We start from the raw sequence: 27,795 nt of genomic DNA, 5'->3' as shown, positions 1-27,795 counted from the left end.
ATCTAGCTAGGTTTTTGCTTACTGGTGTTTTTACTACCTGCTAAAGTAACTACGTGATGAAAGAAAGTGGCTGTTCCCAGGCCATCCTGCGGGTCTGGCTGTCCAGGTTCTAACCCGGCTCTGGAGGGGGACACGCTTTTCTCTAACTGGGGACCGGATGCAAGGGAGCACGTAAGGAAGGTCCTCAGCCACTGGCCTGGGACAGAAAAGACGTCCTCAGGCCACACATGACCAAGGGCCCAGAGCTGAATGGAAACTTCTAGGGTTTTGTCTTCAATCTTGTTTGAGAAAACAAAGGGTTTGGGAATGTGAGCGGGACGCAGACTCGGCCATTTCTTCTGCTCTGCCCAGTTTTCTGCTCCTCAGGAAAGAGGTGTGCACGCTCAGGTCGGCGAGGAAGGACCCCAGGGTGTCACGGACCTCGTGGGAGGGCGTGCCCACGTTCTCCCCGTCCACCGCCCACACGCGCTGCCCACGGCTGCTCTCCTCCCGACCCAGACTGACTGTGAGGAAGGAGAGGGGAGAACGCACTTGTCCAGGCAGCTGCGTGGGCACCTCCGGGGGCAGGCAGTTGGGCAGGGCAGCGGAGGGAGAAGCCACATGCTCCTCAAAGCTGTTGATGCGAGGCTTTTTGGTGGGCTCGGGGCTGGCTAGTGGGGTGACACTATTGCGTCTCATGAGCGGGTTAGGTCCCTTCTTTGCATCCTAAGCGAGACAAAGACAAAAGAGAGAAGGCGACAGTTACAAGGAGTGGGGAAGTATATAAGCCAAAAAAACCCCAAACCAAACCAAAAACGTTTCTCTGCTTCTGGATTTCCCAGATACGAGACTGACCGCGGCGACTGGCCCCAGGGACCAGCAGGGGTGCCATGCTGTCCTGCGTCCCCAGTCTGCAAGAACAAGGGATGACCTCCTGAGCCCCTGTGCCGGAACATTCCAAGACACCCACTCGGACAAGCGCAACACATTCAAGGCAGGCGAAGGGAGAACACAAGACCAGCTCTGCAGACAGTCATTCAAAGGCGGCAGATGATGAGGTCGGAGAAAAGAACCTGGCCGCCAGCCTCCAAGAGAGCCAAGGAAGGGGGAGGGAGGCCTGAGTGGGAGGCTCAGGTCCACCACTGAGGGCAGGGAGGAGAAGGTGTCGGTGCCAGACTCCCTGCGCTGACTGTGAGCCAGGATCTGCACAGCAGACAAGGAACAGCGCCCGCTGCCCATCACTGCCCCCCCGGCTTGGGACGAGGAGTGCCGGCTTCAACCCCTGCCAGGGGACTAAAGGTGCAGAAACCCCGAGGTGGGCAGCAAGGCAAGCGAGGCCCAAACACGAGCGTTCCCGCCAAGTGACGACACAGTGGAGCGAGGACCTGTGTCCCCAGGCCTGTGGCTCTGCAGCCTCTAGCCCAGGGGCCTGCGCAGAGCTCTGTCTCCCTCGACACTGCCCCAGTTAGGCACAGGCAAGCGTGTGCAGGGGCCATCGGAGCCCCGTTCCGGCCCAGCCCCGCCGGTGGAGTCAGGCCGGGAAGAAAGGTGGGACCCCACCACCCACGTTCAGAAGTGGGGGCCGTTACAGGGCCAAGGCTGGCCCACCCGCTTCCCCTGTGGCCACCCGGCCGGACAAGCTGGCGGAAGCTGGGATTTTAAGGCCAAGACCTTCGGACCGAGCTCCTTGGGAAACAGAGAGGTGTCCTGCTCGGACGGGAACACCACGCTCTGTGTGAGGGAAACGGTCAGCTGTTGTTTGACACTCGGTACAAAGTCAACCCAACGTTCCTTCCCGACCGCGTCCGGGGCAGCAATCTGCTCTACCGCCGGGGCCTCCTGCAGAAAGCCTCCACCCACCATGCCCCGAGTCCCTCCTGCCCAAACCACCTGGTCTCTGCCCTCCCACCTCCTTTCCACGATTTCCATCTTCTTGGTAATTCTGCACCGAAGTGTACACAGACGACTGAGTGGATTTGCTAATCCCGTGTGAACCAGTGACTCTAGAACCTGGAAGGCATCTCAGCTGCCCCAAAGGAAAAGACGACGGTAACTACGCCTACTCTTGAAAGCGCAGGATGCGTCTCCCTCTTTAATACTCACGTCATGGGTTAAGTCGAAATGGGGGGGAAAAGCATGCGAAGTGAGAAAGAGAAAATGCCAAGCAGCCACATATAAACACGAGATAGGAACACACGGTAGCTGAGGAAGAGCAGGGGAGGAGGTCACAAAGGCCGGCCAATCTCAAACCAACTACTACTCCAGAGAGAACCCGCTAAAAGACACAGGTTCAATTGCAGGCAACTCAACACGGGGACCTCTCGAGTGCTCACACCCCCTGGCCCTGTCACTCGACAGGGACCCTCTAGGGACGGAGGCCAGGACGGGGACGCTGGGGAGCAGGAGGCAGGGGGCGTTTAGACTCACCTCTGACCTCTCCCGGTGTGTGCTCACAGACTCCACGTTCAGGTAGATGGACTCTACGCGGCAACCTGGGGGGGGGGGGGGGGGACAGGGGTTGGCTTCCGGTTAGAGGGCACAGGCCGCTGACAGCCCCAGAGCCACCAGGAGCCAGCGTCCCAGGGGACATCTTGGCCGGGGCTGTGTCCCCATACTCACCGTAAGCAACAGGTGTCAGTTTCAGGACGGTGTGAAGGGGGCATTTCAGGTAAGGCATCTCCTCTGAAAAGAAAAGGCCTCGCGATCAGCTAGGAGCCTTGAGGACAGATACACACAGGTCCCCAGTGAGAGCTTCTGCCTGTCGTCTGTGCCCCTGGAGTCCAGGCCGAGTGGGAGACAGGGGTGTCTCCTCCTCCCCGCTACACACACGCCCCCTGCTCCAGGCAGGCAGCCTAGGAAAACCACTAGCCAAAAGACGAGAATCAAAACAAACCCCAAGCCCACCCTTGCACGGTGCACTAGAGTTAAAAAAAAAAAAAATCAGGGGTGCCTGGCTGGCTCAGTCAACTAAGCGTCCGACTATTGGTTTCGGCTCAGGTCATGATCTCTGTGCTGACAGCTCGGAGCCAGCTTAGCATTCTCTATCTCCCGCTCTCTCTCTCAAAATAAATACATAAACTTAAAAAAGAAATCATTCCCCGAACAATTTAGGTGTGTCAGGATTCAAGTGAGCCTCGGGTAGACATAGGCTTAAATTTTAAGAGTCTCATTAGAGTTTTCCGGGCTCTTTGTTCTTTAGAGGTGGGCTGCCCCCGCCCCGCCCCTCCCCCCCCACCCCAGAGGTGAGAGGCTGGGGGCCTGCGGGAGGCTGTGCTCTGAAAGCTCCAGCAGGAGGCGCGGCCGAGGCCTTTCCGAATGCTCAGCAGCAGTGAACCCCGCAAGGAGAGAGACCCCGCGTGGTCCCGTGGGGAAGGTGCTGGTCGGCGACGTCCCCCAACTCAAAGGCTGGCTTCCCTCCGCCCTTTCTCGGAACTCCACGGGCTCCCCCGTCGCCCCCACCACCCAGAGCAGGCTTGGGCGGGGTGGGGGGGGGGAGGGGTCGGCGGCACCTGCGCTCTTATCCAGGAAGTAGGCGAGGAGGCAACGCAGGACGGCCTGATGGCAGATGACCAGCACGTTCTCCTGCCGCTCCAGCTCCATGATCACCGGCTCCAGGCGCTGCACCAGGTCCTGGTACGACTGCAAGACAGAGGGACCCGTCGGTGCTGCTGCAGAGGCGCACGCGGGCGGGGCGGGGCTCTGCCGCCTCAGCCACGCCCCTTCCCCCCGTTAGAAACCAGAGAACACGCCATCGATCGGATGGGTAATCGATCCACAGCCGGCGGTGTTTCAGGGCTGCACCCCTCAGGGCCCCCGGGGACCCACATCGACTGGCTTCTTAGAAAAGGGAGGCCGTCCCGGTGTTGGTGAGGATATGACGCATCCCCTGCCAGAACATAAACGCGCCGTCCTCCCTCTAACGGCTGCCTCCTAATTCTCCACGCGGGGGGATGAGGGACTGACGACCGGATACACGCTGATAACGTGGGGGACCCTGAAAACGTCCCCTGAGTGAGAGAAGTCATACACAGTGTGACCACATGTTGTATGACCCCCTTCTGTCAAACGTACACAGTAAGCAATGCCACAGAGACGGGAAGTAGACCCTTGGTTTCCAGGGCTTGGGGGAGAGGGGAACAGGCTAGGGTTTCTTTTGGGAATGATGGAATGTTCTAGAATTTGTGGTAATGGTTGCCCGGTACTATGAATACACCTAAAAACCACTGAATCGTATACTTTAGTGAGTTTTATATTGTGTGAACTTTCGCTCAATTAAAAAAAAAAAATTGAAAAAAATGGGTGGGCATGTGACTTTTAAGGCTACCAAGGTTCCTGCTCACGCCCATCCCTCTGTGGTCTCCCTTGTTCTCTCACTGATCAGGTTCCGGGAACAAGGGCCACGGAGGAGGTGAGCACCCTGAGCAGGAGGAAACTGAAACGTGACAGACAACCGAGACGGCCCGCAGACAGCAAGGACCCGCCAGGTGTCACCAGGCTGCCTGCAGCCGACACCAGAGCATCACCCGGAGGCTGCGTCCAGGGCTCCCTCAGCGAATCAGTGATGCGCGGGACCTGAGATGACACAGTTGCCATCGCATCTGCAAAGGAGAACCCGCGCACAGGGTGAGCCATCACCCTTGACTGCTATTGCCTCCCACGTCACCATGGGCTCATCTGAGAGACACATCTCTCGCTGGTGCTCACGGGAAAATACACCTGTGCCTCTCCTGGAGCCGTTTACAAGGTTCAGTTTAGGAAACCTGGATTCGGAAGGGAGAGCGCCGGGAACAGGCATCAGAAGGCGTAAGGGGCAGGCGGGATGCAAGAGCCCTTCCTGCCCCTTCCTCCCAGAGCACGTGGCTGCTGAGCACAGTTACCCGAATGGGGCCACCTGGGCCCCCCGCGGCCCTCTCTCAGCCTGGCCTGTCACCAGCTCCCGTGCGCACAGTACACGCCGGCTGCACCGAGTGACGCGGGCGAGAGCGGGCACACGTACCTCCCCGGTGGGGTAGCGGTAGTAGTACTTGTCCTGCTCCCGCAGAGTGTACTCCTCAGGGTAGGTGTCCCTGATCTCCTCGTAGGTCATCTCCTCACAGACACCCTGGCGGGAACACCCAGACGTCACCTCGAGTCGCTCAACGTGGCACGTGCGGGTCTGCGCAGGCTCTCGTTTCCCAGGGGAGAGACCTCCGTGCCCTCCCGCTCCCCCTGGCCAAGGCCAGGCCCCGGCACTCACGGCGTCGATCTCGTTGAGCGCCTTCCACTGTTCGTAGGGGAGACGCAGGGCTTCCGCCGTCTGGATGGTGCTTTTCAGCTGGCTGGTCCACACCTTGAGGTCCTTCAGGTTCTGCTCCTCCACAAACTTGCTCAGGGCATTGGCAAACTGCAAGGGTGTGGGACAGAGGGACACGGCCTGACTCAGGCTCCTGCCCCTCCTGGAGAAGCAGAGCAAGACCTGTCTCATTCCGCGTCAGGGGCGTGACTACACTATCACACACACACATACATGCATGCATGCACACACACACGCACGCTGCACACACGGGATGCACCCAGCCCCTCGGCAGCCCGCCTTGCCCCCGGCTCCCCCTACCTTCCTGCCCCGGCTGGACAGACCCGAGTCCCCTCCGATCTTGCCCTGGAGGTTGTGCTCGCTCTCGCCGTGCCGACACAGGTAGATGGTGCGGGGCTGCACGTGGATGTTCATCAGGTAGTACACGATGCGGCTCTGAATGTGGTCCTGAACTCTGTTCACCAAGAACCTCCGGCCCACGTCGATCACCTTGATCAAGGACAGGTCCCTGCCGGGGAAGGCGACCAGCCGATCAGAACTCTGCTGATAGCACAGCCCAGCCCAGCCAGCCCGGGTGTAAACCCCCATGGCCCCGGCCGATGGCAGAGACTCAGCCCCCACAGACCCACGAGGGGAGGGCGCAGACTGAATCTGTGTTCTCGGAGACAGAACACGTGGGCACTATCCACAGCAGCGTGTGGTCAGAAGAGGGGAGAGGGAGGCGGGAGACCAGAGCAGAGAGAAAGGACACGCATGTCAAGGGGACAGGAGCAAGACGGGGCTCACGTGTGTACTTCTGTGCTTCTACAGTTAGTGCCAGAAACAGTCACATGGAATACGCAATCAAGGATTTTTTTAAAGACGTTTTAAAAGACAGTTTATAAAAGGATCCAGGAGCAAGTGCTTTGTACGGACAGCACGAAAACACTAAAAAACAAACAAACTCTACCAAAGCAGAAGAGTCAGAGACAGTCACCTCTTCGTTATTACCTGTCACACTTATCAGGGTCGAGGGGCTGATAGCTGGCTTCGTAGCAACTAATTCTCTTCATGAAGTCGTCCATAGCTTCTGCTGAGTTGCAATCTTTGTAATCCGGGCTAGAGATTTTAACTTCCTGTAACACCACAAAGAGGCAGCTGATGAATCACGCTGGAAGGCTTTCTGCTTAGACGAAGCGGGATTTGGGGCTCGGAAACAGGGAAAGTACAGACCAGCTCAGAGTAACGATGATCCCACCCAGCGTTGAAAAGAAAAAAAGAAATACACCGGGCTTGAGTTCTAACCCAGTGATGACACAGTCAGAGCACCCACAGTGGACAGGGGATCGCTCCCTGGAAGGACGTACACAGGAAAGCCACAGGCTTCTACTGAACACATCCGAATGGGGCCACGATTCGGGGTCAACCCGGCAGCCAGGTCATCCCCAGACCGCCAAGCCTCAATTCGAGTTCTGGATCCACACCCGCAGCACTCCCCACACCAAGGGCCAGGCTGTCGGTCAGCGAAGGCACGCTCCCGAATTGCTGGTGATGCCCTGCCCTGTGCGCCAGGCAGGATTCTTCCTGCCACCACCCATGGATGGGGCACCACATGCTTGTAACTGCTCCCCAACTAGTGCTTCTCCACCGGGCCCAGCCCTTTCTAAGGTTTGCTCTTATGGGAAGAGAAAGCAGAAGAAACAGCCCTCGGACTCACCCATCCCCTGTAAGTGAACAGTAGGTCTGAGAAACCTGGCAGGGTTTTTAGCAAAATTCAGTGAAATTTTAGCGAAATTTGTTCCTGCACGTGCTCTTTTCCTCTACAACCACCACCACTGCCAGGAGACAGGCAGACACTCTTTAAACACATGAGTTCAGGGGCGCCTGGGTGGTCAGTCGGTTAAGTGTCTGACTTTGTTCAGGTCACGATCTCACAGTTTGTGAGTTTGAGCCCTGTGTCGGGCTCTGTGCTGACAGCTCGGAGACATTCTGTCTCCCTCACTCTCTGACCCTCTCCTGCTCACATACACTCTCTCTTTCTCACAAAAATAAAGACATCAAAAATATATATATTCTTAAAAACAAAAAACCGGGTTCAGGGGCACCTAGGTGGCTGAGTCGATTAAGTGTCTGACTCTTGATTTTGGCTCAAGTCATGATCTCACGGTTCGTGAGACCGAGCCCTGCATCAGGCTCTGCACTGGCTGCAGTGCCTGCTTGAGATTCTCTCTCTGCCCCTTCCCAGCTCACGTGCTCGCTCTCTCAAAATAAATACATAAACATTAGAAAACAAAACCTGAGTTCAGTGGGGAGTCAGCGCTTCACGGGTGCAGAGTCTCGGTCTGGGAAGATAAAAAGGTTCTGCGCATCCGTGGTGGTGACCACGGTGCAGAGACCTGAGCGTGCTGAGTGCCACGGGATTGAACACTTGCGCGGTGAAGACGGTAAATTGTATATTTTACCACGATGAAAAACAATCTAAGTTCCCAAATCCCTTTCTCCCTAGCACGGCCGCCGCCAGAGAGCATGCTGGGAAGGCCTACCCTGCAAAGATGCTCTGGGGCTTAATGGGAGACACAAGATTCCTGAACCCGGAGGGTCGGGGCGAACGACTGGATGCGTTAACAGAGGACAAGATCGGTGGTGAGCTCCTAGCCACGCACGTGCTGACTGCTCACTGCGGAAAATGCACTCTGCGTCCGCGCTGTGCTTTGCTACCAAGACGAAGCTAGTAGAACGAAACTAAAGGAACGTAGCAAAACCCTTTGTCCAGATCACAGCAACTTCTGTTCTACCTCCCCGTCCTTTGGGCCTCTTCCTCTGGACCCGATGAAACGCATCTGGGTTTTCCACAATGTGAACAGCCCTTTCTGAGCTATGAACTCCGTTCTTAGAAATGCTTGTACACATTCCCACTGCCTTGGAGAAAAGTTCCAACATCGGAAGCCAATGAATCCTCAGCAACCCTCTAAAGATGCGCGCTTGTAACGCAGCAAACCCCAGCATTCCCTGTAGAAGCATCAGACCTGCTTTTCATTAGAGACACAGCTAATTCTCATGTATTTAAGCTGCACAGAAAATTAGCTACATGAGAAAGTGACCTGTGGTAAAGTCTTCATGGTAACTGCTTCCATTTATGGTATATTGCTTTCAAGTGACAAAACTTAAGAATTAATCAAATTAAGCTGCCAATTACCCTCAGTTTATCTGGGCAACCTCCCCTCGGCACAGGGCGAGGAGAAGGGTATGTTACAGACAGGTCAGCAGGAAGATAGTTTTACTGCCCCCGTTTTTCCCACACTTGGGGATTCTGCCTTTCAGTCTGTTGTGTCCTATGAAGTTTTATCAACACACAGTCATTCTTTTCTACTGGGGACCTTCACAGCTAAAGAGAGTCCAGCCTGCTGCCTTCCTTCCCTTCTGGAAGGGTGAGCTGCCCTTTGTCCCAAGCAGCCCTGTCCCCACCCAGCTGCCAAGCTACTGCCACTCACAGAAACTGTTCCCAGGCCCCTGCTTTTTATCTCTGAGGTCCCGCAAAGGCTGCTTTCTGCCAACCGCCTGCAAGGACCCCAGATAAAGCCAGGGCAGGTCACAGAACATGCTTCTAAATTAAACACCACTCCACACCTCCCACCTTCCCGGTCCCACGACTCAGACAAAACCAACAGGCTGGGACAGCCGGCTCGTTCTCAGCGTCTAGTTACTGCTCTGGGCCCGAGCTGGTTCCCCACTTTTCTCAGACTGTCGCCCTACAGTGGGGTCCTACGTTGTCTTACCATGATGTTGGAGGCCACAACCATAGGGTCATCGCACACAGACTCAATAAAAAACACCTGGAAGAAAGCAAAGAGGAAAGTTAGAAAACCACAAATGTGACACACACAAAGCACGGACGCTGGTGTCACTGTGATGTCACCAACCTCATTTGAGGAGGAAGGACCCCATTTACGAACACTCAAACACATAAAAAGAACTACCTGCTCAACCCTGAGTCCTTTGCCCATCCCACACCCTAGTCTGGGTAACCGTCCCCCCACTCCCAGAGCCCCCACAGGAAAGGCCCAATGTGTCCGCAGCAAAACAAGAGCAGCGGGAGGTAGAGAACCAGGCCCGGAGCAGAGACACAGGACTCAGCCCGTCCCCGAGCTGCCTTCCCTGCTCCCGCATGCTCCAGAGCAAGTTCCGCTCACCTTGAAATCATTTTCTTTGGCAAAATGAAGGATCATGTGTCTCCTCTCTCTGGTGGTATTGGTGGCATCGAACACCTGATGGGGAGACGGTAGGGCCGTGAAGAGAGGCCACGTTTGAGATGAACAGTAGGGTACTTAGAGCCAACGAACAACAGCTACACACAGGGGAGGGTGCACGTGGAAGGGACCCCTGGCTACCGCAGCGGCAGCCCCCACCCCGGTCCACCCCTTCCCCCCGCCCCAGCACACAGGGGAGGGGTGGGCACAGAGCACAGCACCAGCCGTGCCCCAGGTCCGCCCCCCCCCCGCTAACCACTCTCCTGGCCCCCCCAGCGCTGCTCTAGGCCGTCGCTCCCCTCAACTCTCAGGCCACAGGCACTTGTCCCTTTCCGAGGTGTCCCTGCGGCGGCTCTCGGCACTGCCCGGGGCAGTGCCTACACTTCTGTCTCCCCAGGGCACCGTGTGCTATGGCCTCGGACACAGAGCTGGCACCCCGCCCCCGGACTTACTGCAATTTGGCCCCCTTCCTTCGTCAGGTAACTTTTGACGTCTCTCAGGGCAGCCAGAGCGCACTGCCTACAACAGGCAGGAAGAGAAAGCACGCATCACGCCAGCCCGTCCGGCGGGGGAGGGCCCAGCAACCCGCCGCTCATCCCAGCGAGCAGAGTGAGGAAACCGCCAGGCTGGCCAGGGCTGCGGGGCCCAGTCCACTCGGGCCCACAGGCTCCCAGTCCAGCCCCGCAGACAAGCGGCTGCGGCTGCCCGTGGGAAATGGGGCTCATGCCCGGGCTGCGCCCCGAGATCTCACTGGGAGCTTTTACAGAGCTGACGCCCAGGTCCGGCCCATGGATTCTCACGGCTCTATGCAGGGCACGGCCCACATCCGGATCTCCCCAGGCTCCCAGGTGACCCTACAACACTTGCCAGGGTTGAGCGCCATGGCACTTGGGTTTCACGACCACCCTGGGCTTACAAGAAAAATCCTCTCCAAATGGAAGCGGAAGGTTTTCCGCAAAAATGGCCTTGTTCACTCCCAACGAGACACTGCTGCTGATTTGTATCAACCAGCGGCCGAGTTAGACCCTCTGGGAGCAGAGGAGGCAGTGAGTTTCACGGAGGCGGCGCCTCGTCCTAACACACCCGGAGGTGGGGTCACATGTCAAGGCCACAGCGGAGCCACGCCGCAGACCAGCTTCTTCTTTCTCCGACAGAACCCGGCTTCGGGAAGCCGAGCAAACCCAAGCCCAGGCCCCCACGGCAGCTCGGGCCTTACTTGCGGACTTTCATGGCCTCCTCGTTGTCGGGGCGAAAGAAGCTGTAGGAGCTGTACTGTTTGACGGCCTCCCGGCGGTACTCCCCGACGTTGAACACTGTGGGGACAAAGGCGGGAACGCTTAGCTGACCCCCCGGGAAGAAGGAGCCACCAACATCTGGGAGCTCTCTCTAAAAAAGGAAACCGAGCCTACACAGCAACACCAACCTGAATGAGGTTCTGCTGAGACACCGAGGCGGGAGAGCGGACCTCCACGCCCAGGGCTGCGAGCCCAGAAGGCAGCCCAGCTTCCCCCAGACCCGACGCTGCTTGGGGCCGCTCTACCTTCCCAGGGACCGGCTTCCACTGCCCCGTCTGCAGGTGCAGCGTGCTAAGGCTGTGCGGAGGGGCGGCTGCCACGGGTCCCGCGGAAACAGGGGCAGTGATTCCTGCGCACGATCCCCCAGGACAGCGCAGGGTCTCACGCGTGCCATGGGGCCCAGATCTGCCATTCACCTACTGAGCCAGCAGCCTGCGCCCCAGGGAAGCGTGGAGCATTTACGGGGCATTCACCACACCACACAACGCGCCAGGCACCGTGGGGGACAGTGGATGCAAAACCCAGTCCCCCACCTCACCACCTTTCCGGTGTAGTCAGGAAGACCAGGCCAAGAGTCACACAAAGGTAGCCGATGGTGTGGAACATTTGACGACAGTCAGTAGAAGAATGTCACAACTAAGTGCTAGAGTACTTAAAAGGGCACAGGGGCACCCAGGTGGCTCAGTCGGTTGAGCATCCGACTTCAGCTCAGGTCATGACCTTGCGGTTCATGAGTTCAAGCCCCACGTCAGGCTCACTGCCGTCGGCACAGAGCCTGCATCAGATCCTCGGGTCTCCCTCCGTCTCTCTGTACCTCCCCCGTAAACACTCTCTATCAAAAATAAATTTTATAAAAAAGGGGAGGGCCCAGATCTCCACAGACCATGCGGCCAGAGAAGGCTTTTTGAAGGTGGTGAGGGCTGAGCAGGTTGTGGGGCAGCAGGAATGACAGAGCAGGAAAAGAAAAGATCCCAACGCCAAGCGAGGATACGTATATAGTGTACCGAGTGACAAGGCCCAAAAGGGTGCCCCACGCTTGTGGGCACAGGCCAGCCCAAGACTGGCCCTGCACGGCAGGTCCCAGCAGCTGGAGGCGGAAGGGACGTGGTTTTGGTCGCAGGGGTTGGTGAGCAAGAGTGAAAGGCTCCAGGTAACGACCTTGGCCTTGGCACACGCCTCACCTTTCGTGGGGACGCCGATCCAGTTGAGGTATCGAGTCAGCTTCTTTGAGATGTACGTCTTACCCCGGGCTGGGAGCCCCACCATGACGATCACGGTGGGGGAGTTGGTCAGCTTCGGCCCACAGGCTGGGGAGAGGACAGAGCGAGGTGTCAGCCATGAAGCAGTGTGTGCCCCACGGCGAACCTTCAAGAATTCCGCAGAAATGCCTTTTTCGCTCCCACCTCAAAGCCCTGGGCGTTTTACGGTCCAGCAACGCCTCGACCCTCTACTGGCCAGAGCCCCGCCCCAGCCCAGTCACAAATCTCCATGTTCCTTTCGGGTCGCGTGTGGCAGGGGGACTGCCCCAACCCCAGATTCCCAACCTGATTCCCGAGGGCCCTAAACCCAGCCAGGAATCCCGCTACTAACCCCAAAGCAGAAAGCGTGACAAGGAAGGGATTCCCCAACACCAGTGGGGGTGAGGTTAACGGTAGGAGAAATGTTCCAATAATAAGACAAAACACCAGGGAGAGAGGTTTTCGCTGGATTTTAAGAAAGCAGCCCAAAGAAACCTGTTCTGGAGACTTAAGGTGCAGTGTTTCCTTGGCTGGTGTCTTACGCTTGAGACTCTAAGGAGACTCCAGCATCTGGTGACAAGAGCGGCAGGGGCTGCCCATTGAGAGCACGAGACTGGCTGCCTGCTCCCCCCCGGGTCAGCAGCTCTGCCCGGTGCTCGCTGGGCGCCACAGGCAACCTCGCTCTCCTGGCCAGCTACGTGCCATCGCTTCCAGGCACTGGTCACCCCGATGAGGCAAAGCTCCTGGGACCACACCACAGACCTAGGCGGATGTCAGACATAGACAGGGGCTCTGTCTCTAAGCCAGCGAGTGCCAGATGGGGATAGGAGAGCCACCAGGCCACTGCCAGGCACAGGCTTCAGAGAGGACACCTTCCCTAAGCTGGACGCCCCAACACGGTCCCATACTCAGCCTATGACCAAACTGAGATCACATGCCCAAACACCCACCACGTTATTCCGGGATCTGCCCCCTGTGCCTGTGGGCTGGGGGCAGAGAGGAAGCAAATGGAACACAGAGGGGGCTGTTTCTTCATGTTCTAGACCATGCAGAGTGAGGAGGAAGAAGAAAGGCCATCAGGAGGCCAGGAGACATGTAGGAGCCACAAAAGCACTTGGCTGGGATTCTCCAGCTCCCAGTAGCTGGGAACAAACACATTCCTAGAAGACAGGCATTTCCCTGCCCGGTGTGAGCACACAAGTGGAGCACACAAGCGCCAGTGGACTTTCTTGAGTCCCAAGAAAAGTGATGGGCTTCTCGAAAACCGGCGGGGACAGAAGACAACGCCCTCCCGTGTGCATCGGGGCAGCCGCAGGTGACACGTGAGAAGTCGTCTCACTTAGTCGCCTGGAAGCACCGACTCTACTAGTCCTTCCCTCAACCACCGCTGGCTGCTGGTCTTATCTGATGTCCCCACCATGCCCCTGCTCCCAAGAGCGTCCAGACATGCAGGGACGGACGGACGCGCGCTCCCTCTCCCTCCCTCCCCTCAGCTGGGCACGTGCGTGGAATACTTTTGATGGACTCACGCCAAGTGAGCGGAGACAGAGGATGACCGATTTATCAAATCGGGGATTAGTTCTACTACCAAGGAACCACACGCGCAAATCTCTGGCAGGAGACGCTTTGAGAGGAAAATCCCATAAGGACATGGCAGAGTAAATACTGTAAGCCAAAAATTCAAGTTGAATCTCAAACCCAAGTAAGTCATCACTCTTTCATTTGGCAAAGCAGAGACCATTCTCCCTGTTCCTTTGGCTCCTTGCACAAGATTTGGAGGAGCTGCACGCGGGCTGTGGCTGTCATTCCAGCCAGGCACTCCTGGGTCTCAAACAGAGCAGGGAAACCTCCTGACTAAGCCTCCTGAACCCTAACATGTTCTTCTTTCAAACTCACAGGCCGTCTCAGGTGTCTTCATCTTATAACCACCTGCCCCTGCTTCAGTTCCCCCCAGACCCTCAGTCTCTTCTTCTCTGTGGATCCTGTTAACCCACAGAAGAGCGCCTCCTTCCACCTCCCACACCGTCTTCCCCGGAGCTCTGCTTTTTCCTCTTCGCCCCCCAACAAGCACAGGGATCAGAGAAGAGAAGCGTGGAGTTTAACACAAAATCTTCCAAAAAGTTTCTGTGTGCTTCATTTCATCGTACACAAACATTTAGTATTTTAACCCATTTTGGACCTCCCCGCCCCCCACCCCGGCAAAGAGTTTTTATCCTCAGATGTGTTTAGACGTGAAACTTGGATGTCAACATAAGCATGTTTAAGGGGATACACGTATGCTCACTATGTTGAAGGGCTAAAGAAGCAATTGCTTAAAGACCGCGGGGTTAACAGACTATAAACATCTTGGCTGCAGTTTGGGGTGGGGCACGGGAGGGACGGAGCTCAAGCTAAAAGTGTCATCCAGAGTTAAGGCTGCCACTTGAGTAAAAGATCGCGGAAAACCACCACGTTCTGGGACACCACCCTCAACTCTGTCATTCCATTTACTCATTCACTCAACAGACACAGGTGCTAGGTGCCCCGTGAGCACAGAGCATTATGTGGACACCGCCCCCGTGCTGGGAAGCATCTGGCCTGCGGTGGGGAAGAGACAATGTACGAGCTAACAGCCGCACAAAGTCATTTCGGAGCGGGATAAATGCTGTGATGAAAGCAGAGGGCTGACGCTGGGGCTAGGGGTCCACGGGGGTCTGTTTGAATCGAGGAGCCAGAGTCTGTGTCCCTGAGCAGCACCTGAGCTAAGGCCTGATCGTCCACAGCCAGCCCCACTGACTTACCAGTACCTAACGCACACTGGCCACGTGTGTGTTCCCCGTGTGTAAGTGGATACAGGAAAGCAGATGCTAACCAGGAGGCCGGCTGGTAAGGGGAGTGCGCCACGGCCTCCGGCGACAGGCCAGGGTCTGTCGTCCTGGACAGAGCAGGCTGCATTCTAAGGCTCCCATGTCAGCCCCACTCCCCAGACGAAATGACTCACCTCCCTGATAACATGTAGCGCGCGGACACAGGCAGGAACGCCACAGCTCGCCCACCACACTGACACCCACAACCCATGCTCAGGAAATAAACTGTTAGAAGACGCTGCTGGCTCTCTCACACCTCCTGAAAGCTTTCTTCTATCCAAAGCCACTCGAAAATGACAACTTCAAAAGATGCCACGTCACTGGCATTCTTTTTGGGCAAGCAGGTGATCACGCTTCAATGCTAAGTTCCAGGGAAACAAGTGAAAGGGCTGTTTAGGACAGACGGATGGCCAGCTGCAGGTGCAGACAGGGTCAGTTCCCCGATGCAAGGCAAACCCAATGCTGCACAGAAAGACCTGTTGTTGACCCCGCCATCACGCCGGGCCACCTCCGAAGGGCCCTCTGGGAAACAGACTTCATGGACTTGGCCCCGGGATAACAGAATGCAGGCCCAGAAAGTTCTGTCCCATACCATGCTCATTCACTACCTCCCATGCACACTTCAACTCCTGCCTAACTGACCTGTGTCCAACGAACAGCCCTCCTAACCTGACGCGGTCTCTGCCGGCAACAGGGAGGGGCTGGGCATTTTAGAGAAACATTTGACAGCCTTGAGAGGCAGGAGATAGCACAGATAGCCTAGCGGCTGAGAGAGCGGAGCCGGGAGTCAAATAAATAGTGTTGGAAGTGCCAGGGCCCCACCCCTTCCTCGGACCTTGGCGAAGTTACTTGATCTCTCAGCGTCTTAGTTTCCTGGCCTGTAAAACGGAGGGATGCTTCATAAAGGTTCTTGGGAGGATTCACGACCGGGCGACGCGCGTGAACTGCTTCCTAGAGCAGCCTCCATCGGTATCAGCCGTGACGGTTTCCATCATACCAGATGTGAGGAAGCTAAGAGCTACAAGCGAACACAGGTCCCGCTGCACAAGTCATGAGGCACGGAACTGGGGCTCACCTGGGTCTCTCTCACCTGAAATTCTCCATGTGCCCTTTCCTAAACTAAACTGATGGTTCTCAACCAGTGGCGGAACCGAAAAAGCTTTTAAACGATGCAGGATCCCCGGACCCCGCCTACAGGACTTCTAACCTGGCTTGGGCTACCAGTAGGGATTTTCCTTTTCTTATTTTCCCCCCAAATCCGCCCCCCCCCCCCACCAAATGATTGTCAAGTGCAACCAGGGCTGGGAATCACTGCTGTAAGCTGTAGTGGCCAGCCGAGGAGAAGGTAGGGGTTTCTGGGGAATGTCCCCCTTACCTTAAGTTCGAATACCATCAGTGGCTTTAAGCCCCTATTGAGATAAAGTCTATCCGTAGACAGTATGTAACATATCAGACTGTAACAACAGGTTCCCGGTGGATAAGTAACTGGCCCAAATAAGTAAGGACTTCCACCCAGGCCCCCCCCCCCCCCCCGCTTTTAGTGATGGTAAACAAATAGCATAGCTAGCCAGTCAATAATCTACCTCCTTGTCGATGACTTCCTTGTCAGTAAATCCTGTTACCGGTTTGCATTTGAAGGAAACGGCAGGTTTTGTAAGACGCATTTACCACCCTGTGCACATTGCAACAGGGCACCCAACTGATGTGCTTTAGCGCCAGAAAGACAGTCCAACTAACCAACCCAGAGCCTTCCATTGTCGCTCTCCTGTCCTCTGTACATGAATGGTAATGTTCACCACGCCATCTTTTCATGAACAAACCTCAGAGGAACCTGCTGTCGACTCTCATCTAAGACACCACTTAGAAAGATGGTAACAGGTTCAGAAGGAAGAAAATCCACCCAAGTTTCCAAATACCATTACAGAAGGGGAGGAGGCTGATGGGGGAGGGGGACGGTATCAGGTAAGACGCAACAAGAAGAGATACTCTCTCTTCCCCATTCTGATGAGACACAAATGTGACTATATAACCCGAGAAAGACAGCACAACTGGAAATAAGGTCATGTAATAAATACCCAGGGTGCAGGCACTCTTGTAAGGAAGAATGTGTCTGAGACTACACCCCAGAACCACACACGGGGATTCCAGCAGTGGGCGGGACAAGGGAATAAGAGACTTAATCCATCAGCTTTAGCACCCACCCCCCTTGCACACACCAGGGATATTAGGCAAATCTCTTATGTGCGTGTGAGACGTGCAGACTGATGGAGGCTAATGGATGGGTCTCGGGAGCCTGGAAGAAGGAGGCATCATCGCACACTCTCATCTCTGCAACTGACACGACAGATCGAACACCAGCCAATCTCAGTGCCGTCCACACCCAACCTCAAGCCCCCACCCTGAACCTCGGGGGACAGACAAATGTGTGCACATGTGAGCACCCATAACTACAAACACCCGTACTTCGGTAGAGAGAACCAAACTAGATTTGTATGACCAACTACAGTTTACGAAGTGCTTCATAAATACTGGTTGTATTCAAAGTCAAAAAGGGCGGGGTCGTCTCTGTGTCTTGCCGTGGCCACATCTCCCTCATGATTTACGGCACTGCATTCCCCAGCACCAACAGGGGGTCGCCGTGGTCAGCCCATGTGCAGCAAGCTGTTTAAGAGTGTATCAGAGAGGGATGGGAGCAAGAAACAGACTACAAAGCCCCCGCCCGGGGCCACCTTGCAAAGAAACCAGGTCTCCTTCAGGCTACTGTGGCCCCCAGAACCCTCAGGTCCGGCAGAGAGGGGGCAAGGTGGTGGAGGAGCGAGCGGCCCCCACTGTCGGGAGCACCTTGCTTGGTCTCTGACACAGGATGACCTAGGAGCACCCCAGAGCCCGCTCTCTCCGGGTCCTACCTGGGGGTGGGGGGAGGGTTGGTGATTCAGACCTGGGCAAAGCCTGAGGTGGCAAGCTGTCACCATGGCCTTGGTGACCATCCCCCGGAAAACGTGGCAGCAGCGAGGGCCAACAAGCTGCCTGGCACTCAGGAGCCACCGCTGCCTGGAAGCCACCTCGAGGACTTGTTCACGGGATCCCATGTTTACCAATCAGGCAACCTGACCCTGCCTGAAGCAAAATGCCCGCCACTCCACTGCCCCTGTCCACCTGGCAGGCGCCTGGCGGGGAGGGGTGGGGGGTTACCTGGAGAGTGGGTGTCACCTTCTAACCGCAGGGACCACCCTTTCACTAGGTGGCTCTCTCCGTGGCTAGGGACGGGGCCCAAGGTAGAAGGCAAACCTTTCCAAAGCATTTATGGCTGATGACAGAGCAGGAAGGTGGACTGCCAGCAAATTCCAAGCACGGTGGATTGTGTGAGCGCGAGCGTGCGCGCGGGTAGGAAACGCTGCCAAGTGTGCGGTCACTGATCCCCGGACCCTCCCCAAACCCAGGAGCTCGGGCTTGGTGCCAGACAGCTCTCTTGTCACCCCTGGAGCGGGAGCTGGTTGGGGGGGGGGGGGGTGGGTGGCAGGCCGGGAGGGGTGGGGGAGGAAGGAGAGAGAAAATATACTGAAGGAAAAGGAGAGAGCGAGGAGACAGAGGGGAAAGAGGGAGCAGAGAGAAATATAAAGAGAGTGGGTATTAAAAACAGGCCGAAGACAGAAGCAGGAGATTTAAGTACACAGAAGAAAAAGAAATATAGAAAGCGGGAGAGAGGGGCGACGGAGATCGAGGTGGAGAGGAGGGAGGAAGGCAGAGAGCAGGGGAGGGAGCGACCGGCAGAGGGGGTGGGAGCGACCGCCGCGTCTCTCGGCCGGACTCGGCCTGGCAGACGCCCGGGAGAGCGGTTCCGGCCGCGGGACGCGCGGCCGTCCGTCGCCAAGCGTCACCGAAGCCGAGGCTTCCCGCCGTGTCCCGCGCGTCCCGCCCCCGGCGGAGGGAGCGGAGGCCGGGGCGCGCTCGGAGTTGCCGAGTTGCCTCTGCGCTCCGGGCGCCGGCCGAGCGGGGCACCGCGGGGCGGGCGGCCCGGGCCACAGCGCCCCCGACGCCGGCCGGGGGAGGCGCAGCGCCCGCGCCCCGGCCCGCGCCGTCCCCGCCCCGCGGCGAAGGCAAGGGGACCCGCCCGCCCGCGGGGAGGAGCGGGGAGCGCCCGGCCCCGGCCCGCGGGGCCCGCCGTGGAGGGCGGCGCCCGGCCCGGCACCAGCGCGCGGGAGCAGCGGAGCCGGCACCACGGCAGGCCCCGCCGGCGCCCGCCACACAATGGCCCGGCTCTCCGCGCGGCGCGCCGCTCCCCTGCAGCCCGGCCCCCGCGCGAATCTGCACTCACATCTGGGCAGCGAGGGGCGGTGGTCGACGGGGATCCAGATCTTCTGCACTCGGCTCTGAGTCAGCTCCAAGGGCATCTTCACAGCCTAGACTCGGCGGCCGTCCGCCCCCCACCCCCGCGAAGAATTCAGACTTGGGGAGGAGAGCAGCCGGTCGACCCCGAAACAAAGGGGAAGAGGGGGTGCGTGCGCGGGAGCGCGGCGCGGGAGCTCTCCCGTGCGCTGCTTTTTGGAAACGTGCTTTGTGCTAAGTCACGAACGATCGCTCGGGGCGTGAGGCTCCACGAGCGCGGCGAGGGAGGCAGGCGGCTAGGGCTGCACCCGCAGCCGCCGCAGGGCCGGGTTTGTCTACTCGGGAAGCCCTCGGGATGCTCGGAGCGCAGTGACAGCCGCGGTCCCCCTGCGCCAGCTCGAGTCGGACGCCCTCCCCACCCGCTCGCCTCGTCTCCAGCTCTGCTAGGATGCCTCGCGCAGCGCCGGGGCTTTTAAGTCGAGCCCACAGTGAGCCACACGTCAGCCTCGGGGCGGAGACGCATTCTCCGGGTTCCAGCCCTCTTTCACGTCGGGGGGGTGGGGGGAGGGCGACGCGGGGCGGGGTGGGCAAGCCCGGAGGCGGCCTGCTGGCGCCCCCTGCAGGTAGGCACCAGCAGCGCGCCCTGCTCCTACAATCCCTCTGAAGACGCCCTGAACTCAGCTGCGGCTAAAAAGTCGCACTCCCTAAGCCTCCTCCTACGTCCCCTAAAAACCCCGAGCACAGCTTCCCAGAATAACCACCTCAGCTGTGATGGGAGGAAAGGAGCGGCGCCGTCCAGTGTGGTCCGTGGACCCCCGTAGCCAAATCCCTTTGGATGCTGGCAAAAATGCGTTCTACTGGCCCGGCCTCTCTGGGAGTGGGACTCCAATACACTACATTCTTAACACGCACTGCAGGTTAGGCGTAGTCAAGATGATGACCCAGGCTTAGGGCCACAGGCTGGAGAGAGGTTAGGGGCGTCGGGGGTGGGGGAATCTCTGCTACCTCGGGGGGGGGGGGGGAGGATGCCCTATGGGGCATAGGTCTCTGAGTCACGCCTTGCCAAAACTGCTCCCGGGTACCTGTGAGTCTCACCCACTTACGACCCCTGCCACCTGCGGGGAGGGGACTCCCCCTGGTCCTTCGTCCTCACCCCATCCACTTTCTTAAATCCCTTAGAAACCCTGGCTTGTGCTGAACATTGCTCCCCCAACACCCAGCCCTGGGACCTGGAACCCCGGGTCCCCTCCGCCCTCGCTGCTGAGAGGCTCGAGGGGGCTGGGCATCAGGAAGGGACACGAAAGCCCCAGAGGACCAGACGGAGCAGGACAGAGGCACCTTGGTTTCCACCTTCACCATTCATAACATTTTCAATATACTCTAATCTCTGAGCAGAAAAGTCAAGCTAGAGCCTATTCCGACCTGAATTCATTACCTGACCATAAGCCCCAGAATAACTATCGGGAGGTGGCACTTTGTGCAAACCCCTAAAATTCACATTTCTCTGGTCCAGCTTGCAACTCTTCCTCGCCATTTTTTTTTTTTTTTTTTTTTTTTTTTTTTTTTTTTTTTGGTCTATGTGTGTTTTCTGCTTCCACGGTCTTCGGAGTTTTGCATCAGCTCGTGACGTGGGACAGTCGTGAAGTCAGGCCAGTGGCCACCATGTGAAGATCCGGGGTGCTTTAGGGGGGACTTACGCCACCCACATGGTGGCATCACATGCATGTGAGTTTAGTGCACGACACAGCAGCACACAAGCGCTGCCTGCCTTGCAGAGTGCATACCTCACTGTGAGATCGTGCTGTGATTGGAAGGAGGAAGGCGGCGCTCCCTGAAATCCACACTGCAACAGAACAGTCTGCGCAGAGGCTGCCACACGTCGCTCACGTCCCGCATGGCTCGGCTGGACCGCGCCCGCTCCCTGGCGGCAGGCACAGCTGCTCCCGCCCCGCCCGCCAGCCCGCCCCGCTCCGCCCCTCCCGGGCCTCCACCCCTCCCTTCCCAGCATCCCAGCCGGCGCAGGGGCCGGGAGCGCCGAGCGTCGCCCACCGCGTGGGTGTCCCAGACCCCCACTCCGGGCACCCCGCCAAGCCAGGGCCTCCCACCTTCTCCGCACCCCAGCGGGTCCAGGGGCCGCGAGTGCCAGACGCAGCCCGCCGCGCGTGCACACGCCCTTCCCCCGCGTCCCGACTGTGTTGCGGGCAACACCCCCCCACACCCCCGCCCCCCCCCCCCCCCCCCGCCGCTGCCCCAACCCTCTCCGGAGTCCCTGCTCTCCCTCCCTCCGACAGCTTTGCTGACTGTCTGGTTTCGGCGCTTGGGCAGCTGTTCAGAAACCCGAGTGCATTGCATTGGACTTGTTTTTCTGCAGTGGGAGCAAATGCCAGAGATGACACCCTATAACGCCCCAGGGAGAGTCCCACTCCACTCCTGAAACAAGAGTGGGCTGATCCAAAGAGAAAAACAGCTGCAGGCTAGCGCCCGGGCCCTCAGGAAAGTTGCTGGCCGGGGCTCGCTGGGGTCAGGGAGGGGAGCCTGCCGTGTGTGCATGTGAGAGTGGCTTGCACACTTGCACGCTTGCCTCTCCGGGAAGAATGAGTGTCCTCGCATGCCTGCTACTTTCCCATGGGATGTTTTGCACACACAGGCAGGGCAGGGGACAAGGTGGCATTCTGTCAACCTCTAAGCTGGCAAACAGCTGTGGGTTTCAGCTCAGGGAGAGTGGGGTCCTCGATAGCGGAGGCACATCCCTAATGACCTGACCCGGAAAATGTGTCTGGCAGAGTCCGGTTCTGAGGGCACCAGGCAGACGAAGTTCCCTGGGGATCACTGGCCACCAGACTGCTCACTCTCCCTGCCTGTGTGCTCAGAATGCCTCGGGCTTGTGTGTCCCGTGGTGCAGACCAAAGACTTAAATTCTTCCTCATCACCTGCTGCACCTGATGAGGGGGCAGGCAAAGGGAAGTTCACTTAACCTGGCTAGGCTTCTGACATCTAAGTGCACACAAAGTGGGAAAACCTGGGGTTCAAGGAGGAATTCACACTTGAACATAAAGCAAGGGCTAGGGTTCAGCTAGAACTAGTAAGGGCATTTGCAGCCTTGCTCAAGTGCATTAGGGTGGCATCCTTATGTGTTACCCTAATGTACTTGAGGACAAAAGTGCTTCACTGCAAAACCGTTTATAAACAACCCCACTGCACCCGAATTCCAAGAAGGTACTAGTTCAGAGTTGAGACATCCTCCTAACTTTTCCCCTAGTTCTGCTAATGGCTCCAGCCTCAACCAACTTCCCCTGTCACTAGTCTGGTGATCATGCACACACTCCTTCAGAAAAGGCTGTTGAGGATATAAAAATTTCTCTGTGTGTTACAAACAGGACAGCTCCAGGTACGAGGGGAGATTCCATGGTCCTAGACACAATTAAGGCAAGACGGCACCTTCCAGGCTGGTCAGCCCCTTGTTTTGAGTAAAGGGAAGTTTAGAGATTAGAGGGCTTAAGGAACTCGCTCAAAGGTCCGAACCACCAGTTGGGAACTCTTCTCCCCCTCACTTGACGCAGGCATGGGATAGTTCCCCGGAGGGCTTGTGATGGGCACTTGTGATGATTTTCTCCATGACATTCTCTTGCCTCTGTTGGCCAATGTCATCTACCCCTGACCCCCGCTCCCTGATGCTGCTAAACAGCCAGAAGCAACCCCACTTCTGGCCAGCTAGCCAGATTGAAACCTTTAAACCGTGCTATACGTATCCACCCCCTCCCCAGTGAGAGAATGAGAGAACAAGCTGTGGCAGGCTGGGAGCCATCAGAAGTTGTTAATTAGACACGAAGTGTCGTCATTTGCTCCTTTAACAATCCCATGTCTGAGAGAGTGAAGTGAGACACCAAATAAAACATTGGAATAAACCCTTACCTCACCATCCATCCAATAACAAGAGAGAGGGTGATTTTTTTTTTATGTTTGTCACTCATACGTGAACATACATGAACGGGAACGGAGACACCAATGCCCACACGATGCTGCATCGGTGGGTTGAAAACCCAATTCAGGGGCGCCTGGGTGGCTCAGTCGGTTGAACGTCCGACTTCAGCTCAGGTCATGATGCCACAGTTTGTGGGTTCAAGCCCCATGTCGGGCTCTGTGCTGACAGCTCAGAGCCTGGAGCCTGCTTCGGATTCTGCGTCTCCCTCTCTCTCTGCCCCTCCTCCACTCATGCTCGCGTGCTGTCTCTCTCTCTCTCTCTCTCTCTCTCTCAAAAATAAAAATAAACACTCAAAAAAAATTTTTAAGTCTTACTTTATGACTTCAAAATAGTTGTGCTTTTTAAAAGCCAGATATTCTGCAATCTAGTTAACAGTATTGTACCAACGTTAATTTCCTGGTTTGGGTATTTCACTAGGTCACAGAAGATGTCACCAATAAAGGAAGCTGGGTGAAAGGTTTGTGGGACTCTGTGAACTATTTTGTAATTCCTTATATTTCAAAATAAAAAGTTAAAAAAAATGTAAAATCAGTGACAGTTCAGTTCCCTCAAATTCTGAAAAAAGCAAAAAATGCCCAGATTATGTAGCTCCAGGCATCGAGGGAGAAGAGAACTGGCAGAAAGGGAGTCAAGAACTCTGTGGCAGTTTGCACGCGGTCCTAACATCTTTGCTTCTTGCAAATGACACACATGTACACACAGAAATTTGCATGAATCCTGTACCCGTGGAAAAAATGGAATCAGGCTCAAGCTGTGTTTTAATTTAGGGGGAAATGATTCTATTTCTGGGCTTTGGAGAGATCCTTAGGAGAATATCCACGGGTCTGTAGTCTCTGTCTTTCTTAAAACAAAAGAAGGGAAGGACAGTCACGCAGAGGTCCGTTGAAGGCTCCAAGAGGTCCACCCTGACCCTGGCTTTCCCTGGGGGAAAAGCAGCACAAAAATAGGCGAGTACTTGAGAAGGTCGCTGCCCGTCTTGGGGTGCCCAGCATTTATTAGACACTCACAGCGGTGACAGTGTATCAGATGCTCCAAGAGCAGGCTGCACTGGGATCTCAATGATCTTGGGTCCAGCCAGGCAAGAGGAGGGGGTGGGCACATATCTGTCATCATGGTGTTCTGTGCCCAGCGTCACAATGAGTATTGCAGAGAAAAAGCTCCCACGCCCAAGAGCTTGTAACTTAAGACCAGAGCGGGGAATATACATGTAGTAGAATAAAAGCAGGGAGCTAAGAGAGAGGTGGTAGGTGAGAGCCGGCCATGGGTAGGTCCGTCTGCGACAGTGAGAAAAGTCTGCACCTAATGGGGACACGTTAACTGGCAATTCCATGTTCATCTCGGGGTTCTTCAGTTTTTCTCCGAGTTCAAGAGGACACACGAAACAAAATCGACAGCTCTCATTTCTTCCTACACGCCACAAGTATTCATGGACCGCCGCTGCCCCACGGAGTCTAAGGACAAGTAAGATGCGGTCCTTGTCAGAACTATGATTTCACTTCTGAACGTCGCAGGGCCCCCACAGCGTGCGCACACGCACACACACGCTCACTCATTCCTACCTTTTTTTCCTTACAGCTACTGAACCTGAGGTTCAGAAGTATTAAATTACTCGCCTGTGATCACACGGCTAATGAGCCGAGGAATAAAAAAACATGATCATCGACTAGCCTGGTATTCTTTCAACTTTCTCCAAACTCAGTCACCTTCCAAGTGAGATTTCCTTCCCAGTAACGATGCCCATGGTGAAATCTTGAATCTGAGTGGCTTTGACGACGCTCTCAAAATTACTTAGTATTTGGCTATGATGTGGAAATAAGACGAAGAATCATCAAACAATGCCAGCCCCCCCCACCCTGGCCAAGAGTCACACACCTTTGTATTTCCGCAGGCACCCCACCTTTCCATGTAGGATAGGCTCGTGGCCGCCAGCACAGGAGAGTACATTTAGAAAGAAATGACAGTTTTGTGAAATAAAACTGCATCGGCCTTAAAAAAAATAAAAAAGAGGCAGAGGAGACCTTGGGGTGCTTGTGTACTTCTCCAAGGTTTTAAGAGTTCCTAATTTAGTAAAGGGAAAGAAGAAATACTCCTACATCTACATTATTCAAATTATTAGAGAAACCCCAAATTTCTATTGTTAATAATACATTTTTTTAATGTTTATTTATTTTTGAGAGAGGGAGAGAGACAGAGTGTGAGTGGGGGAGGGACAGAGAGAGGGGGAGACACAGAATCCGAAGCAGGTTCCAGGCTCCGAGCTGTCAGCGCAGAGCCCGACATGGGGCTCGAACCCACAGACCATGAGATCATGACCTGAACCGAAGTTAGACGCTTAACCGACAGAGCCACGCAGGCGCCCCAATAATACATTTTTTAAATGTTTATTTATTTTTGAGAGAGAGAGAGAGAGAGAGAGAGACAGCACAAGCAGAGGAGGGGCAGAGAGAGAGGGAGAGAGAGAATCCCAACCAGGCTCCTCATTGTCAGCGCAGAGCCCGATGCAGGGCTCGAACTCACGAACCGTGAGATCATGACCTGAGCCGAAGTCAGACACTCAGCCAACTGAGCCCCCCCAGGCACCCCATTAATAGCATATTTTTACAGAATGGCTGCTTCATCCAGGTTGTCAATAGCATGACATCTCTATGAGGGCAGCGCTCCCCTAGGGCCTACAATCGTAGCTTACGACTTTCTAGCGGTAAAAAGAAACAGGTGAAACTACTATCAGTTATATGTTTTAGTTAACTAAAATCATAGATCCCAAACATTGTCATTTCATCATGTTGTAACAAATTGAGGTGTTTTACATTCCGTGTTTTAGCCTACATCTGCGACCACCCTTCCAGATCCCTAGAGTAAGAACCATCCCAGGAAAGAGGAACAAAGGCTCTAGGAATAGGGAGCTTGATCTGGGGTAGGGCCGGGGCGAGTGGGGTGGAGGTGGGGGGTGGGCCCAGAACCAGGCGGCAGGATACGACCCGCTAGGGCAGGGAGGCCATATCCATGAACACATTCGTGTTCACGGATGTAGCCATCCTGGGTGTCTGGACCAGAGACACGTCCACGGTGAGCTCTCAGCAAACACGGGTTGACCGAATGGAAATGCATTTGAAGAGTGGCCTCTGGTTGCTGTGCTAAGAACAGGTTATAGCAGGCAGGCAATGATCTTGGGATCATTGGAATAATCATAAGTTTCAAAATCCCTGGTCTGGATTTATAAGGAAGAGGGGGTGAATGAGAGCTTAAGAGACAGGCCCCTGCATGGAGATATGTTTCAAACAACTTGGCTCACAATTCCTCTTCCCTCCCCCCCCCCCCCCCAGATAGTGTTTATCCTTGCAAAACTGGAAGAGGAGGGCAGACCAGAAAGCTTTATTCTGGAAAATTCCTCTCAAAGGCTTGAAAACAAGAGGCGGGGGGGCAGAAAAAGAGCTGGATGTTGGAACCCGTAACTGAGCCAAATGAAGCGGGAAGGGGCCCTCATATCACCAAGAAAGCTATCGTCTGCAGTGAGAGTAACTTCATGGATAATTCACTGAGGAACTGATGTCCCGGGCTGTTGAGGCTCTATAAGTGGCCATACCAGTCACCCCCACTTTCTCCTTCCTCTGTTCCACCGTGCACACTAGCCTTCTAATTATCACTCGCCTTCTCTCGCAGAGAGAACCACCACTTACCTTCTCTCACAGAGCATTTCCTGGCGAGCTGCCTTGAACGTTCTACCCCAAGCAGTAGTTGTCATCTAATCCTCTTGGAAACGTACCAAGCGGGCAATCTATATTTATATACCACTGTCTTGCCAGCTCGGTTTGTGACTCGGTCTCCCAAAGCTGGACTCTCTCTGGATGCGCTGCTAAAACCCAATTCTACAGAGAAGCATCTGAGGACCCGACCCTCGGCCACACAGGCCCATGCAGGCAGAGCCAGCCACCCGAGAGGGCACGGCTGAGGGGCCGGCCCGTTCTCGCCCTCACACCTCCATCTGGCCTCTTTTCATTATAAGCATGGATATATGCCCTAGGACACTCGTGGCTTTGTTCCTTGCCAGAATAGTTTCCCAATGACAGCATTTTATAGACACAAAACAAAGAGAGGTTGAAGAAAACATCCAGAAGGGTAGTGAGACCCGGATAAACTGATGCGACATCTCTGGGTAGACCCATTGTGGGGCAGGGAGAAACCATGGCTGCTATGAACCCCTGATGTCTCCTGTCTAAGGGTCTACTACGACCCTCATGACACTTTCTCCCACGTCGCAGGTGAAAACTCCCCTCTGCTAAGAAAAAGACCAGGTGACTTCCCGAAGGTGAGAGATGTTGACAGTGTATCACTGGATAAACGAACACAGGTCTGTTGGAGGAGGACATGTTACACATCTTCTGGCGCTGGGGTTGTTTTTGACAGTTCAGGCTGTTTCTTCATCGGTGAGAAAACCATTACTCAGCCATCAGTCATGGTGGGTAAAGAGGGCAGGGATGCCAAGAATAGCGTGCAACCAGCTGGACGGTGACAAAGCCTGCGAAGGAGGCCCTCGGCCTGGCAGCTTTCACCGGTCGTGGCAAGCTCACGACAACACGGCTGTTCGCCAGATGCCCGTGCGCTTTACAGCT

General features: G+C 56.0%; 1 protein-coding gene across 5 annotated transcripts in view; it reads right to left on the bottom strand.

Moving 5' to 3' along the window:
• Positions 1-27,795, bottom strand: part of PFKFB3 (6-phosphofructo-2-kinase/fructose-2,6-biphosphatase 3) — a 72,474-nt gene that overhangs the window by 5,145 nt on the left and 39,534 nt on the right. For 2 of the 5 annotated variants that reach the window (XM_027073360.2, XM_053225226.1), the window contains exons 1-14: positions 19,193-19,670; positions 11,975-12,100; positions 10,715-10,811; positions 9,951-10,017; positions 9,442-9,516; positions 9,028-9,084; positions 6,263-6,387; positions 5,573-5,780; positions 5,216-5,362; positions 4,976-5,080; positions 3,489-3,618; positions 2,599-2,661; positions 2,407-2,471; positions 532-705 (exon numbers count right to left, since the gene is read on the bottom strand). In XM_027073360.2, coding sequence (XP_026929161.1) covers positions 532-705; positions 2,407-2,471; positions 2,599-2,661; positions 3,489-3,618; positions 4,976-5,080; positions 5,216-5,362; positions 5,573-5,780; positions 6,263-6,387; positions 9,028-9,084; positions 9,442-9,516; positions 9,951-10,017; positions 10,715-10,811; positions 11,975-12,100; positions 19,193-19,268 — 1,515 coding nt within the window. In that variant the 5' untranslated portion in view covers positions 19,269-19,670. Of the gene's footprint in view, positions 1-531; positions 706-2,406; positions 2,472-2,598; positions 2,662-3,488; positions 3,619-4,975; positions 5,081-5,215; positions 5,363-5,572; positions 5,781-6,262; positions 6,388-9,027; positions 9,085-9,441; positions 9,517-9,950; positions 10,018-10,714; positions 10,812-11,974; positions 12,101-19,192; positions 19,671-27,795 lie in introns of those variants that run through there. The other 3 variants (XM_027073359.2, XM_053225228.1, XM_027073362.2) reach the window with 3 other exon arrangements.

This window comes from Acinonyx jubatus, chromosome B4 (genome assembly GCF_027475565.1).
Source record: "Acinonyx jubatus isolate Ajub_Pintada_27869175 chromosome B4, VMU_Ajub_asm_v1.0, whole genome shotgun sequence".
Taxonomy (NCBI): Eukaryota; Metazoa; Chordata; class Mammalia; order Carnivora; family Felidae; genus Acinonyx; species Acinonyx jubatus.
Note: the sequence above shows the minus strand (reverse complement) of the source record. Positions and strands in the feature narration are given on the sequence as shown.